The 15,125-nt window shown below is 40.7% G+C and overlaps 2 protein-coding genes across 6 annotated transcripts; both read right to left on the reverse strand.

Moving 5' to 3' along the window:
• Nucleotides 1-2,694: 2,694 nt before the first annotated feature.
• LOC139830493 (plasma membrane ATPase 1-like) lies at nt 2,695-7,156 on the reverse strand. Of its 5 annotated transcripts, none has more exons than XM_071818704.1 (12): nt 6,779-7,151; nt 5,809-5,928; nt 5,586-5,684; nt 5,343-5,480; nt 5,119-5,253; nt 4,847-5,026; nt 4,535-4,741; nt 4,324-4,443; nt 4,132-4,251; nt 3,423-3,488; nt 3,276-3,325; nt 2,887-3,044 (listed from the first exon to the last, which is right to left on the reverse strand). In XM_071818704.1, exons 1-12 carry the CDS (start codon nt 6,830-6,832, stop codon nt 3,020-3,022), a joined length of 1,314 nt encoding a protein of 437 aa, XP_071674805.1. In that variant the 5' UTR covers nt 6,833-7,151; the 3' UTR covers nt 2,887-3,019. The 5 variants fall into 5 exon arrangements, with proteins under 5 accessions (XP_071674801.1, XP_071674802.1, XP_071674805.1 ...); XM_071818703.1 differs by having other exon boundaries at nt 2,915-3,044; nt 3,214-3,325; XM_071818700.1 differs by having other exon boundaries at nt 2,695-3,044; nt 3,276-3,488; nt 6,779-7,156.
• A 3,876-nt stretch (nt 7,157-11,032) lies between these two features.
• Nucleotides 11,033-13,990, reverse strand: LOC127293395 (plasma membrane ATPase 1). Its single transcript, XM_071818705.1, has 11 exons — nt 13,962-13,990; nt 13,739-13,837; nt 13,496-13,633; nt 13,272-13,406; nt 13,000-13,179; nt 12,688-12,894; nt 12,477-12,596; nt 12,285-12,404; nt 11,576-11,641; nt 11,429-11,478; nt 11,033-11,197 (listed from the first exon to the last, which is right to left on the reverse strand). Exons 2-11 carry the CDS (start codon nt 13,805-13,807, stop codon nt 11,173-11,175), a joined length of 1,110 nt encoding a protein of 369 aa, XP_071674806.1. The 5' UTR covers nt 13,808-13,837; nt 13,962-13,990; the 3' UTR covers nt 11,033-11,172.
• Between the last annotated feature and the right edge of the window lie 1,135 nt (nt 13,991-15,125).

Consider the following 15,125-nt stretch of genomic DNA (forward strand, 5'->3'; position numbering starts at 1 on the left):
TTCGAGTCTCTGTGATGTTGAGGAATTTTCTTGATGTTTTGGTTTTCGCAGTAGCAAGTGGGACAACAATATATGTGAAATTCAGAGTCTTACTTTTTAGGGTGAAAATCTAAGGTCTGATCTTAATTGGTTGTGCCTGACAATAGCCTTATTGAAGGCATTGTTTTGTGAGCAAGAACTATCTTTAGGGTGAAAACTTAAGATATTTTGAACGGGCGACGACGGCGCTTATGCATTATTTCCTTTTTAAAGGCGTCTCTTTTGAAGAACCTGAAGTTCAGGTGTTGTCCTGGTGGTGGATATATTATTGCTGCTAGAACTAAAATACCGTACATAGACTTTTATTTCTTAGTTTATTATTATTATGTGCAGCCGTACTACGAGGGACGGGCCTAGCTCAAATCAAGGGTATTCAGTTAGAATACCTTTTATTTGTGCCAAAACATTTATATGCATTTAGTCTATACTGCATGCATGCTTGTATGACAAACTACATTCTATTCATGCATTCAACCCAAGATAAAAGCTAGCTCACATCATAGCTCTCTCTTCCCTACCCCACAGCCAATCTCCCTTTCCGTACCATTAGCCTAAATAAATGCCAAGTCCCGGTCAAAAAATAAGGTCTTTTAGGTTGTAAAAAGTTAGAACTGAATTTTTTGAATACCCAGACTTTAAATCCTAGGCTCGTTGGGTACTAGCATTAGGATATTGTTTTGTTGCAAATGCAGGATGTAATTGAACTTTTTTATATTAATATATTTTCTTTATCGAAAAAGAGTTTAGTCAAAACTCAAGGCTGCCAAGAGTTTGGTGTAAAATTTATAACGCCCAGTATATTGAGAAAATCGCTTATCGATGTTGACTCGGTCGGCTGACGATTAACGATTAATAGGTAAATTGGTCTATTAATCGGGCATAAATAAGTTCATCGGGCAATAGATGAGTTTATCGGCAAATCGGTGACCATCAAGTAGCGATTAATCGGCCGATTAAACGTTGAATAGAACGATTTTTTGAACACTGACGCCCACGATCTTGATCTAATCAAGAACACAAACTGATAGGTAGTGAGTACATATAGTCTCGATACAATATTCATAAGCTTCATGCAGGAACATTCACACATTCACAACTTAGCTTTGCTGGTATCTAGGAGGTTCTGAGAGGTAGGAAAATAAATACAAACAAAGTGGCAACAACATCGCATAGCTACGACTCTCTAGAAACCAATAAAACAAATCAGACCAAGTAAATTGTGTGGAAATGTTCGATCACCCATGCTATCCATGTAGTCCCGAAAGAAAATGGGTTTCCATCTGAATTTTACCAAGATATTTAGGACATTTTGAAGGGATTTGATGGATATGTTTGTTAGTTTTCAAAAAGGGGGGGCTACCGTTATGACACGATTATCCTTCTCCCAAAGAAACAGAGTGCGATTCAAATTCAGCAATACTGCTCCATTTATTTTCTCAATGTTAGTTGTAAAATATTCCCTAAAATGGTGACCAATCGTATAACTACTACCATTGTTGACACAGTGGTCAACCACTCATGCCGGGTAGACATATTTTAGGAGTGGTAATTTTACATGAAACAATACAGGAATTTGAGAGGAAGAAAAGGGATGGTGTGCTAGGTAGACTTTGAAAAAACATATGATAAAGTAAAATGGTATTTTTTGCAGCAAGCCTTGTGCATGAAAGGGCTTGATCCTAAATGGTGTGGGTGAATAAAAAACTTTGTACGTAGAGAAAGGAAATGTGGGTATTAGAGTAAACGATGAAAAAGGTTATTATTTTCAAACTCGGAAAGGTCTACATCAAGGTGAACCTTTATCTCCGATTTTGTTTAATATTGTTGTAGATATGTTAGTTCTTATAATTTTCCATGCTAAAGAAGAGGCAAGTGGTTGGAGTCATCCTCATTTATTCGATGGTGGTGTGTCCATCTTGTGATATGGGGATGATACCATAATTTTTATTGAACATGGTCTCAAAAAAGCACTTAATATTAAATTAGTATTATGCATCTTTGAATACTTACCAGGAATGAAGATAATTTTTTATAAGAGTGGTTTGGTCAAGCAAAAGAAGCAGAGGAAGAGTACACAATTCTCTTCGGGTGTGAAGCTGGTTCTCTTCCGTTAGATACTTGGGGATCCCTAATCACTTTCATCGACTTAAAAGCAATGTTCAAGAAATCGTTAATCTTAACTTATCGGTCGGCCTTAAAATGAAGATTAATCGCTTATAAGCTGATTAATCTATTTTATTGGTCAGCCATTTATCGGCTTATTTTTTGTAAATCCTAATTTTTGTCACTAAATTTTCTATAATATGCTACGTAAAAAACAATATTGGAGCATTTCTCATAAGTACTAGATGATATCCCACGCGTTGCGGCGGGAAATAGAGAAATAATTTACTGGAACTAAAGAAAATAAAGGTGATAAGCTCAAATATTGAGTGGTACATTGTAGACCAGTCACATGAAACTGCCTCTAACTGCATCTAATCAGGTCACATGTCACCAGTGCACCTGTACATTTGATTGCTTTGAACATGATTGCGGGCAAGAACAAAGATTCTTTGAAGTTGATTACGAATGACTCGAATGACTCACAGTAAGTGAATATTTTTTCTTTTACTAAGGATGAGCTCCTTTCTAATCTGTTTTTCACATATGTACATTCCGATTAAGAGCACCAAATTCACCTGAGATATTTTACAGATCAAAGAGCATGTTCTGAGATACATAAAAAAAAGAGAAAATAAAGCATCCGAAATCATGCAAAATGCATGTCTGAACCAAATTAGGACACATAAATGGGAAATGAAAGGTAACTCTCAAGATAAAAAAAAAAATATATAACACGCATCTGAATGCATGACAGATTTCAGAACTATGAGAACAATTATACAAACTGGAGTAGCTAGCGATGTCAATTGTTTACATCTCATGAGCCCAAAACATGCGGAATCTGACGCCCTTATCTCTAAAATCAGATGGTTGTTCACCACATTTCTGCACTTTCCTTCCTGAAATCACATCATCGTAGGTTTAATTAGTACAAAAAGTCTATATGAAAAAATACATTTATGAGCCAGTTAACCCGTGAAATCTGTCTTGCATAAGATTACATAACTTGTTTGGAGACCTAAAAGACGGGACCTGGCATATCTAGTTACTGTTTTTACAGCTACATACCAAGTTGCTTTGTATAGGAATGATAGCAAAATCAGATGTTCAGAAACATGGGAAGAAATAACCTCTGACATGAGTTTTTGACCCAATGCGCCACGTCCAGTATACATGGAACCTGCCGGTTCATGCAATAAGTGTGAGTTTTTTAAATTATTAACCATATAAAGTATGAATTCCGTAAATGTGGTGTGCCCTATTATTGTGTACTTAACAAAGCATGAGAATATTTGATTTCCATGTACACCGGGTTTAGATACATGCCATAATGCCAACTTGACCTGCATAGATAAACGATCTGAATTAACACTCAATGTCACTTGCACTTGCAAGTAATATGAGTAAAATCATGTAAATAATTAAATATTAATAAGCCACTGATTTAAGTATGTATATATTCATGTGCTGAAATCTGTTGGACTGCAACGATGTAATTTAACACATGGGCAAGTCCGTACCTTTCAAAAAGAGATGAGAAAGTACGCAGTACCATAAACAATTTGATCTATTCTTAATAGGGGTATACATACCTTTCAAAACTGAGATGAGAAAGTAGAAGTATACCTTCAAAACTGAGATTTTGTTACAGATATCATTATCATTACTCCATAATAGCAAATAAGGGTGTGAGACTATAATCAGTAGACAGTCGATCAGCCGACTAATTGTTTCACACATCATTTTGAAAGACTGGAGCAATATCTTCCCCAATGAAAATCAACAACACCACATGGTCGGACACCAATGGTAGAGAGAGACACGGAGCACATGCCAGGCACCAGCTCGAGGTGGTACCGCTTGGTTAACTTGTCAAGAAGGAAACTACTTGCTAGCTCTTTTTTTCTAGCAAGAATTATTGCCAGATGTTCATTTTAGCAAATAAACATTACAGGTGTACGTCTCATATTCAACATATCAACATACCTCTTTTGGATCACCTAGCATCCCAACTATTGCCGTATCAATAGCATCTTGATTTTCTATCCGGGATGCTCTAGCAGCCATCAGAATTACTTGGTCCTGAGTCACTCCTTTTTCAAAAACCTGGACCAAGATAGTATGTAAGAGCTTTGAGGTTAGATGTGAGATCACAATAAAACGAGTGTTCAAGTTCACCTCGATTAGGTTCTTGTCAACACTGAGCTTATTTAAAGTCAGGGTTCCAGTTTTATCACTGCAAAGAACATCCATGCCAGCCATCTCTTCAATTGCAGTCATTCTCTTTGTTATAGCTCCCTGCAGGAACGAAACAAAGGAATTAATTGTATAGTGCAAAAGTTTGGGTCTGGTCACAAACGGTTGACACTGTCCCTAAAATGATGTAAACCTGTTGAGACAAGCGATGGGACCCAATTGCCATGGTGACCGATAAGACTGTGGGCATCGCTATGGGAATGCCTCCAATGAGAAGCACCAAAAGGTTGTCGATCCCAGGACGGTATGCCCTGTGTTGAATTGGGTACATGACAATGATCTCAATAAGCATTCCCACAGCAATTGAGCAAATACAAAAGTTCCCGATGGCTGTCAGGACCTGCATCAGTTGCATAATGAACACATCAGTTCTCTAGTAATGATTTCAAAGTTCAAACTGATAACAGCGCTAGATATATAAATATGTAAAGCTTCTCGATCTTGCCTGTTGGAAATGGCCAACTTGGTTGGTGGAGTCAACAAGGTGGGCAGCCTTTCCAAAGAAAGTGTGCACACCGGTTGCTATGACAACAGCCTCAATCTCGCCCTGCTTGACTGTTGAACCAGAGTAGATGCCATCACCAGGACCTTTGGTGGCTGGCAGTGATTCTCCAGTCAGGGCAGACTATAAATAAGAGATCAAATAGTCAGTTGAGGCAACCTAAAAATCTTAAAGGAAAGCTGTAGGTGACCTGAATGCTAATAACAGAAAAGAACCTGATCAATCTTCAGAGGATCTCCGTCTAGGAGGCGGGCATCTGCAGGAATGATATCTCCAAGTTTGATACTGATGATGTCCCCAGGCACAAGGATGGCTGCCTCCTCCTCGGTCCACCGACCATCACGGAGAACCTACCCAGCAGTATTACAGTTCTACAATTCAAATGGACTCCAAAAAGGGGATACATGCAGGTACAAGGAAAAATAAAGTGAATTTGGACCTTGGCTTTTGGTGCAAGACGGGCCATAAGTGCGGCAGCAGCATTGCCGGCATTGTTTTCCTCAATAAAACTGATAGTAGAGTTTATAAGTAGCAGCGTGATGATACCGACAAAGTCCTGCCAATCTGGTGGCTTCCCCTGATGAAGGACACATCTCACATATTGATAAAAGAGCAGGACATACACTTAACTCCTCACCAAACAAAACAGGAGCACACATTTGTGATATGTGTTAGGTCTTACCCCTCCATTCGCCAATGCAATGGCCATGATTGCTGCAGCCTCCATGACCCATGACAGTGGATTCCACATGAAACCCAAGAACTTGAGGAACTTGCTCTCCTGCAGCCATCAAGACTCTCAACTTAACAAAGCCATAACATCAATGAAATGAATATTATTGTTCCACAAAGACCAGGAAGCAACAAAATCTTCCCGGCAAATAAATGGGCCAAATGAACCTGACCTCCTTCTCCTCGAGCTTGTTCGGACCAAAGATTTGCAGGCGCTGCTGCGCCTGCTCGGAAGTGAGCCCCTCATGGCTGCATCGCAGGTTCTCAAACACTTCATCTATTGGGATGTGCTCCTGAATTTTTTCGCAACAATTGCATTTAATAATCTAAAAAGTTCTATCAAACATGAAAACAATATGACAAGAAACCTGCAAATCTGAAACATGCAAGTATGATGCAGCCTACTTCAAGACTAGAACCGAGAAGCCAAAACAGAAAAAAGTTGCAATTTATGAAAGAACCATAAGTACATATTTGTAGTCAATTGATCTATATTGAACAGAAAATACGTGAGAAGATTAAAGAAAGAAATCAATATTATGTGTGCAGCAAAAGTAAAATGGGTCCGTGTCTGTGATCTGTCTATTTCTCGGCGGAGACGTGCATTAAGGTGTTGGGTTTTCATCCAACTGCTGTACGAAAAATTAAAAGGCATGGCAGTTATAATTGGGAGTTCTTAGAATTCATTAAACTTTGGTGAGTCCTGAAGAAAGCAAAAATATATAGGTTAACATTTTAACCTAGACTAAAATTGTGCAGTGAACTGTTTCTGAAATTGAGCAAAGAACACGAATCACTAAAGTAGGGAAAGAATTCGCATCCCCAGGATGTCACCAAGAGTTGTGGGATTCACAAACAAAGGAACTGACGCGTATTTTACCGCTGATCAGAACAGAGCAAGAGCTAGCAGCCTAGCACTAGCAGACCAATTCCGCCACCCTGCGGCGCGAAAACCCAGTAAACCCCATCCCCGTTCCGATTTCAGCCACGAGAACTCCAGGAATCATGGAAAGTTAGAAACGTCTGTAAATCCATCCACATCCAAGAACCGAGAGCACGGGGCAGCCTTCTTCCAGGAACTACGCTAGAAAACCCAAAATACTACCCCAAGAGCAGCAGGACGTGTAATAATTTAATTGTTACCAGGTCGACGGCCTCCTTGAGGACGGCGTCGAGGTTGCCCTCCTTGTCGGCCATGGAGCTAGGTAGGCGGTGCAGTCCCCTGGATCCTCCCCCAACTACTCTCTAGATCCTACTCCGTCCTTCTACTTCTTTCGGATTTATTTATACATGCGAAATATATGGGTCTTTGTTTTTGTGCGAGTGAGCAACTGATGAATCATCCGATTCTGAAGTGGATAGGCAGGGAGGTGGTGGGGCTGTGGGAGGAGGCACTGGCTTTCAACGTGTCGCTCGGGAGAAGAGGAGAAGGGCATAGAAGGTGGAAGAAATCACGAAACCAACACGGAAATGGAAGGAGCGAGAGAAAACAGGGGAAACGAAGACGGTTGGTAAACGTAAGAGCAGCCTAAAAGAGCAACGTTTATAATGGTTTCAAGTGCACAAAATCGGACTCCACAAACTGCAGCTGAAGCAAACGTCGAAGGAACCACTGACGTATTAAGCTAGACATCGCTCTAGGACGAGAAGACATCTTCGGGTGAAAGATAGCCCAGCGCCACCTCTCCCCCCTTCCTTCGGTCTTCCTCCTCCTTGTTGCCGCCGGCGCGCGAGGGCAAAGCTCGTGGTGCTCTGTGCATCGGCAGGCTACCCTTTCACGTCGCGCACGGAGGAGGCACGGAATCGACGACGGAGATCGCCGACCGGTAGCGGGGCTGGTCGTAGATCGGCGTGGTGGTGTCCTGGGCGGAATCCGAGGCGGCGGCCTCGGCCGGTGGTTCTGCGGCGCGTCACGCCTGGCTGCCCTAGCAAGGGCTGTGGCGGTTGGGTGATGCTTCGGCGATGCGACCGTCGGCGGGGTTGTCCCGACGACTAGGGATCCGATGTCTACGGCGGCGTGGTCGTGCCTAGTGGTGATTGGTGGTCCGGTGTGCCTCTCCCTCCCGGCTGCTCACGGTGGTGGCCTACTTCGGGGTTGGGGGTGGTGGAGGACGACTCATCGACGAGTCTATGGTCGGTGGCGGCCTCCTCTTCTGCCGATGAGGTCGACCGGTGGGTGGTGGCATGGGGGCCGGCCGATCTGCCTAATAAAGGTGGCTGTCCTAGGGTTCTTCTTTTGCGAAGATAGTGACCTTCCTGAGGCCGGTCCTTCTTCATCTGACCGGAGTGATGAGTTTCGGAAGGCTCGGCCGACGAATATAACAATGCACCTTATGTCTGGAGTTTGCTGGATCGGGTGGTATTCGATCATGCGCATCATGCTTTTATTACATTTGTTTGGTTTCGGAGAGAGCGACGAAAGCTCTGATCTGTGTTGCCATGAGATGACATTCTGGTCCATGGTAAAATTAGAGGTGGAGAATATCATGAAGCCCGGATTGAAAGACTAGCAATGGAGGTTCGAGTCTCTGTGATGTTGAGGAATTTTCTTGATGTTTTGGTTTTCGCAGTAGCAAGTGGGACAACAATATATGTGAAATTCAGAGTCTTACTTTTTAGGGTGAAAATCTAAGGTCTGATCTTAATTGGTTGTGCCTGACAATAGCCTTATTGAAGGCATTGTTTTGTGAGCAAGAACTATCTTTAGGGTGAAAACTTAAGATATTTTGAACGGGCGACGACGGCGCTTATGCATTATTTCCTTTTTAAAGGCGTCTCTTTTGAAGAACCTGAAGTTCAGGTGTTGTCCTGATGGTGGATATATTATTGCTGCTAGAACTAAAATACCGTACATAGACTTTTATTTCTTAGTTTATTATTATTATGTGCAGCCGTACTACGAGGGACGGGCCTAGCTCAAATCAAGGGTATTCAGTTAGAATACCTTTTATTTGTGCCAAAACATTTATATGCATTTAGTCTATACTGCATGCATGCTTGTATGACAAACTACATTCTATTCATGCATTCAACCCAAGATAAAAGCTAGCTCACATCATAGCTCTCTCTTCCCTACCCCACAGCCAATCTCCCTTTCCGTACCATTAGCCTAAATAAATGCCAAGTCCCGGTCAAAAAATAAGGTCTTTTAGGTTGTAAAAAGTTAGAACTGAATTTTTTGAATACCCAGACTTTAAATCCTAGGCTCGTTGGGTACTAGCATTAGGATATTGTTTTGTTGCAAATGCAGGATGTAATTGAACTTTTTTATATTAATATATTTTCTTTATCGAAAAAGAGTTTAGTCAAAACTCAAGGCTGCCAAGAGTTTGGTGTAAAATTTATAACGCCCAGTATATTGAGAAAATCGCTTATCGATGTTGACTCGGTCGGCTGACGATTAACGATTAATAGGTAAATTGGTCTATTAATCGGGCATAAATAAGTTCATCGGGCAATAGATGAGTTTATCGGCAAATCGGTGACCATCAAGTAGCGATTAATCGGCCGATTAAACGTTGAATAGAACGATTTTTTGAACACTGACGCCCACGATCTTGATCTAATCAAGAACACAAACTGATAGGTAGTGAGTACATATAGTCTCGATACAATATTCATAAGCTTCATGCAGGAACATTCACACATTCACAACTTAGCTTTGCTGGTATCTAGGAGGTTCTGAGAGGTAGGAAAATAAATACAAACAAAGTGGCAACAACATCGCATAGCTACGACTCTCTAGAAACCAATAAAACAAATCAGACCAAGTAAATTGTGTGGAAATGTTCGATCACCCATGCTATCCATGTAGTCCCGAAAGAAAATGGGTTTCCATCTGAATTTTACCAAGATATTTAGGACATTTTGAAGGGATTTGATGGATATGTTTGTTAGTTTTCAAAAAGGGGGGGCTACCGTTATGACACGATTATCCTTCTCCCAAAGAAACAGAGTGCGATTCAAATTCAGCAATACTGCTCCATTTATTTTCTCAATGTTAGTTGTAAAATATTCCCTAAAATGGTGACCAATCGTATAACTACTACCATTGTTGACACAGTGGTCAACCACTCATGCCGGGTAGACATATTTTAGGAGTGGTAATTTTACATGAAACAATACAGGAATTTGAGAGGAAGAAAAGGGATGGTGTGCTAGGTAGACTTTGAAAAAACATATGATAAAGTAAAATGGTATTTTTTGCAGCAAGCCTTGTGCATGAAAGGGCTTGATCCTAAATGGTGTGGGTGAATAAAAAACTTTGTACGTAGAGAAAGGAAATGTGGGTATTAGAGTAAACGATGAAAAAGGTTATTATTTTCAAACTCGGAAAGGTCTACATCAAGGTGAACCTTTATCTCCGATTTTGTTTAATATTGTTGTAGATATGTTAGTTCTTATAATTTTCCATGCTAAAGAAGAGGCAAGTGGTTGGAGTCATCCTCATTTATTCGATGGTGGTGTGTCCATCTTGTGATATGGGGATGATACCATAATTTTTATTGAACATGGTCTCAAAAAAGCACTTAATATTAAATTAGTATTATGCATCTTTGAATACTTACCAGGAATGAAGATAATTTTTTATAAGAGTGGTTTGGTCAAGCAAAAGAAGCAGAGGAAGAGTACACAATTCTCTTCGGGTGTGAAGCTGGTTCTCTTCCGTTAGATACTTGGGGATCCCTAATCACTTTCATCGACTTAAAAGCAATGTTCAAGAAATCGTTAATCTTAACTTATCGGTCGGCCTTAAAATGAAGATTAATCGCTTATAAGCTGATTAATCTATTTTATTGGTCAGCCATTTATCGGCTTATTTTTTGTAAATCCTAATTTCTGTCACTAAATTTTCTATAATATGCTACGTAAAAAACAATATTGGAGCATTTCTCATAAGTACTAGATGATATCCCACGCGTTGCGGCGGGAAATAGAGAAATAATTTACTGGAACTAAAGAAAATAAAGGTGATAAGCTCAAATATTGAGTGGTACATTGTAGACCAGTCACATGAAACTGCCTCTAACTGCATCTAATCAGGTCACATGTCACCAGTGCACCTGTACATTTGATTGCTTTGAACATGATTGCGGGCAAGAACAAAGATTCTTTGAAGTTGATTACGAATGACTCGAATGACTCACAGTAAGTGAATATTTTTTCTTTTACTAAGGATGAGCTCCTTTCTAATCTGTTTTTCACATATGTACATTCCGATTAAGAGCACCAAATTCACCTGAGATATTTTACAGATCAAAGAGCATGTTCTGAGATACATAAAAAAAAGAGAAAATAAAGCATCCGAAATCATGCAAAATGCATGTCTGAACCAAATTAGGACACATAAATGGGAAATGAAAGGTAACTCTCAAGATAAAAAAAATATATATAACACGCATCTGAATGCATGACAGATTTCAGAACTATGAGAACAATTATACAAACTGGAGTAGCTAGCGATGTCAATTGTTTACATCTCATGAGCCCAAAACATGCGGAATCTGACGCCCTTATCTCTAAAATCAGATGGTTGTTCACCACATTTCTGCACTTTCCTTCCTGAAATCACATCATCGTAGGTTTAATTAGTACAAAAAGTCTATATGAAAAAATACATTTATGAGCCAGTTAACCCGTGAAATCTGTCTTGCATAAGATTACATAACTTGTTTGGAGACCTAAAAGACGGGACCTGGCATATCTAGTTACTGTTTTTACAGCTACATACCAAGTTGCTTTGTATAGGAATGATAGCAAAATCAGATGTTCAGAAACATGGGAAGAAATAACCTCTGACATGAGTTTTTGACCCAATGCGCCACGTCCAGTATACATGGAACCTGCCGGTTCATGCAATAAGTGTGAGTTTTTTAAATTATTAACCATATAAAGTATGAATTCCGTAAATGTGGTGTGCCCTATTATTGTGTACTTAACAAAGCATGAGAATATTTGATTTCCATGTACACCGGGTTTAGATACATGCCATAATGCCAACTTGACCTGCATAGATAAACGATCTGAATTAACACTCAATGTCACTTGCACTTGCAAGTAATATGAGTAAAATCATGTAAATAATTAAATATTAATAAGCCACTGATTTAAGTATGTATATATTCATGTGCTGAAATCTGTTGGACTGCAACGATGTAATTTAACACATGGGCAAGTCCGTACCTTTCAAAAAGAGATGAGAAAGTACGCAGTACCATAAACAATTTGATCTATTCTTAATAGGGGTATACATACCTTTCAAAACTGAGATGAGAAAGTAGAAGTATACCTTCAAAACTGAGATTTTGTTACAGATATCATTATCATTACTCCATAATAGCAAATAAGGGTGTGAGACTATAATCAGTAGACAGTCGATCAGCCGACTAATTGTTTCACACATCATTTTGAAAGACTGGAGCAATATCTTCCCCAATGAAAATCAACAACACCACATGGTCGGACACCAATGGTAGAGAGAGACACGGAGCACATGCCAGGCACCAGCTCGAGGTGGTACCGCTTGGTTAACTTGTCAAGAAGGAAACTACTTGCTAGCTCTTTTTTTCTAGCAAGAATTATTGCCAGATGTTCATTTTAGCAAATAAACATTACAGGTGTACGTCTCATATTCAACATATCAACATACCTCTTTTGGATCACCTAGCATCCCAACTATTGCCGTATCAATAGCATCTTGATTTTCTATCCGGGATGCTCTAGCAGCCATCAGAATTACTTGGTCCTGAGTCACTCCTTTTTCAAAAACCTGGACCAAGATAGTATGTAAGAGCTTTGAGGTTAGATGTGAGATCACAATAAAACGAGTGTTCAAGTTCACCTCGATTAGGTTCTTGTCAACACTGAGCTTATTTAAAGTCAGGGTTCCAGTTTTATCACTGCAAAGAACATCCATGCCAGCCATCTCTTCAATTGCAGTCATTCTCTTTGTTATAGCTCCCTGCAGGAACGAAACAAAGGAATTAATTGTATAGTGCAAAAGTTTGGGTCTGGTCACAAACGGTTGACACTGTCCCTAAAATGATGTAAACCTGTTGAGACAAGCGATGGGACCCAATTGCCATGGTGACCGATAAGACTGTGGGCATTGCTATGGGAATGCCTCCAATGAGAAGCACCAAAAGGTTGTCGATCCCAGGACGGTATGCCCTGTGTTGAATTGGGTACATGACAATGATCTCAATAAGCATTCCCACAGCAATTGAGCAAATACAAAAGTTCCCGATGGCTGTCAGGACCTGCATCAGTTGCATAATGAACACATCAGTTCTCTAGTAATGATTTCAAAGTTCAAACTGATAACAGCGCTAGATATATAAATATGTAAAGCTTCTCGATCTTGCCTGTTGGAAATGGCCAACTTGGTTGGTGGAGTCAACAAGGTGGGCAGCCTTTCCAAAGAAAGTGTGCACACCGGTTGCTATGACAACAGCCTCAATCTCGCCCTGCTTGACTGTTGAACCAGAGTAGATGCCATCACCAGGACCTTTGGTGGCTGGCAGTGATTCTCCAGTCAGGGCAGACTATAAATAAGAGATCAAATAGTCAGTTGAGGCAACCTAAAAATCTTAAAGGAAAGCTGTAGGTGACCTGAATGCTAATAACAGAAAAGAACCTGATCAATCTTCAGAGGATCTCCGTCTAGGAGGCGGGCATCTGCAGGAATGATATCTCCAAGTTTGATACTGATGATGTCCCCAGGCACAAGGATGGCTGCCTCCTCCTCGGTCCACCGACCATCACGGAGAACCTACCCAGCAGTATTACAGTTCTACAATTCAAATGGACTCCAAAAAGGGGATACATGCAGGTACAAGGAAAAATAAAGTGAATTTGGACCTTGGCTTTTGGTGCAAGACGGGCCATAAGTGCGGCAGCAGCATTGCCGGCATTGTTTTCCTCAATAAAACTGATAGTAGAGTTTATAAGTAGCAGCGTGATGATACCGACAAAGTCCTGCCAATCTGGTGGCTTCCCCTGATGAAGGACACATCTCACATATTGATAAAAGAGCAGGACATACACTTAACTCCTCACCAAACAAAACAGGAGCACACATTTGTGATATGTGTTAGGTCTTACCCCTCCATTCGCCAATGCAATGGCCATGATTGCTGCAGCCTCCATGACCCATGACAGTGGATTCCACATGAAACCCAAGAACTTGAGGAACTTGCTCTCCTGCAGCCATCAAGACTCTCAACTTAACAAAGCCATAACATCAATGAAATGAATATTATTGTTCCACAAAGACCAGGAAGCAACAAAATCTTCCCGGCAAATAAATGGGCCAAATGAACCTGACCTCCTTCTCCTCGAGCTTGTAAATAATTAAATGTCACTTGCACTTGCAAGTAATATGAGTAAAATCATGTAAATAATTAAATATTAATAAGCCACTGATTTAAGTATGTATATATTCATGTGCTGAAATCTGTTGGACTGCAACGATGTAATTTAACACATGGGCAAGTCCGTACCTTTCAAAAAGAGATGAGAAAGTACGCAGTACCATAAACAATTTGATCTATTCTTAATAGGGGTATACATACCTTTCAAAACTGAGATGAGAAAGTAGAAGTATACCTTCAAAACTGAGATTTTGTTACAGATATCATTATCATTACTCCATAATAGCAAATAAGGGTGTGAGACTATAATCAGTAGACAGTCGATCAGCCGACTAATTGTTTCACACATCATTTTGAAAGACTGGAGCAATATCTTCCCCAATGAAAATCAACAACACCACATGGTCGGACACCAATGGTAGAGAGAGACACGGAGCACATGCCAGGCACCAGCTCGAGGTGGTACCGCTTGGTTAACTTGTCAAGAAGGAAACTACTTGCTAGCTCTTTTTTTCTAGCAAGAATTGCTTGATTACTTCTGAAGGGGATTAGCCGATTAGGGCAGCTGCTAATGTTGGTAAAGTCAAGGACGGGAGCAACTGGCCAGGGCCCAATAGCAAACGCAGAGGCGGAGGAGGTTACCGCTCCTGCGCTGCGCGTTTGGCCACTCCCCATAGAAACCAAACACCCTACGACAGAGGACCAATTCGGCAATCACCTGTTCCTACTCACCTGAAATAGCCATTGTCAACTGACTGTACTTTCTCTGCTTCTTCGTCGGTGGCGTGTTGTACTACTACTGAGGAGAGGCGGCTCAGAGAGGGAGCTGGGAGAGGCAGGCAACAACAGTATTTCTGCACACAGATGGTGCGCATCGAAGAATAAATAGAAAGCCGCCCGCTCGCCTTTCAATCAGTTACAGATCTGACCCATTTTACTGCGGGAAAGTAATGAGACGAAGAGAAGTATCTTTGGGGAAATAAGATGATAGGGTCACTTCAGTCTTATACTATAGATCACGGAGGCAGGCCGCACGGGCCAAGATGGAGGGGCAGCAAGAAGCGGATCGCTGCAGTGGATGCGTTACCGAAATTAGTGGGGTCTTAACTACAGGAGCT

This window comes from Lolium perenne, chromosome 4, assembly GCF_019359855.2.
Source record: "Lolium perenne isolate Kyuss_39 chromosome 4, Kyuss_2.0, whole genome shotgun sequence".
Classification (NCBI taxonomy): Eukaryota; Viridiplantae; Streptophyta; class Magnoliopsida; order Poales; family Poaceae; genus Lolium; species Lolium perenne.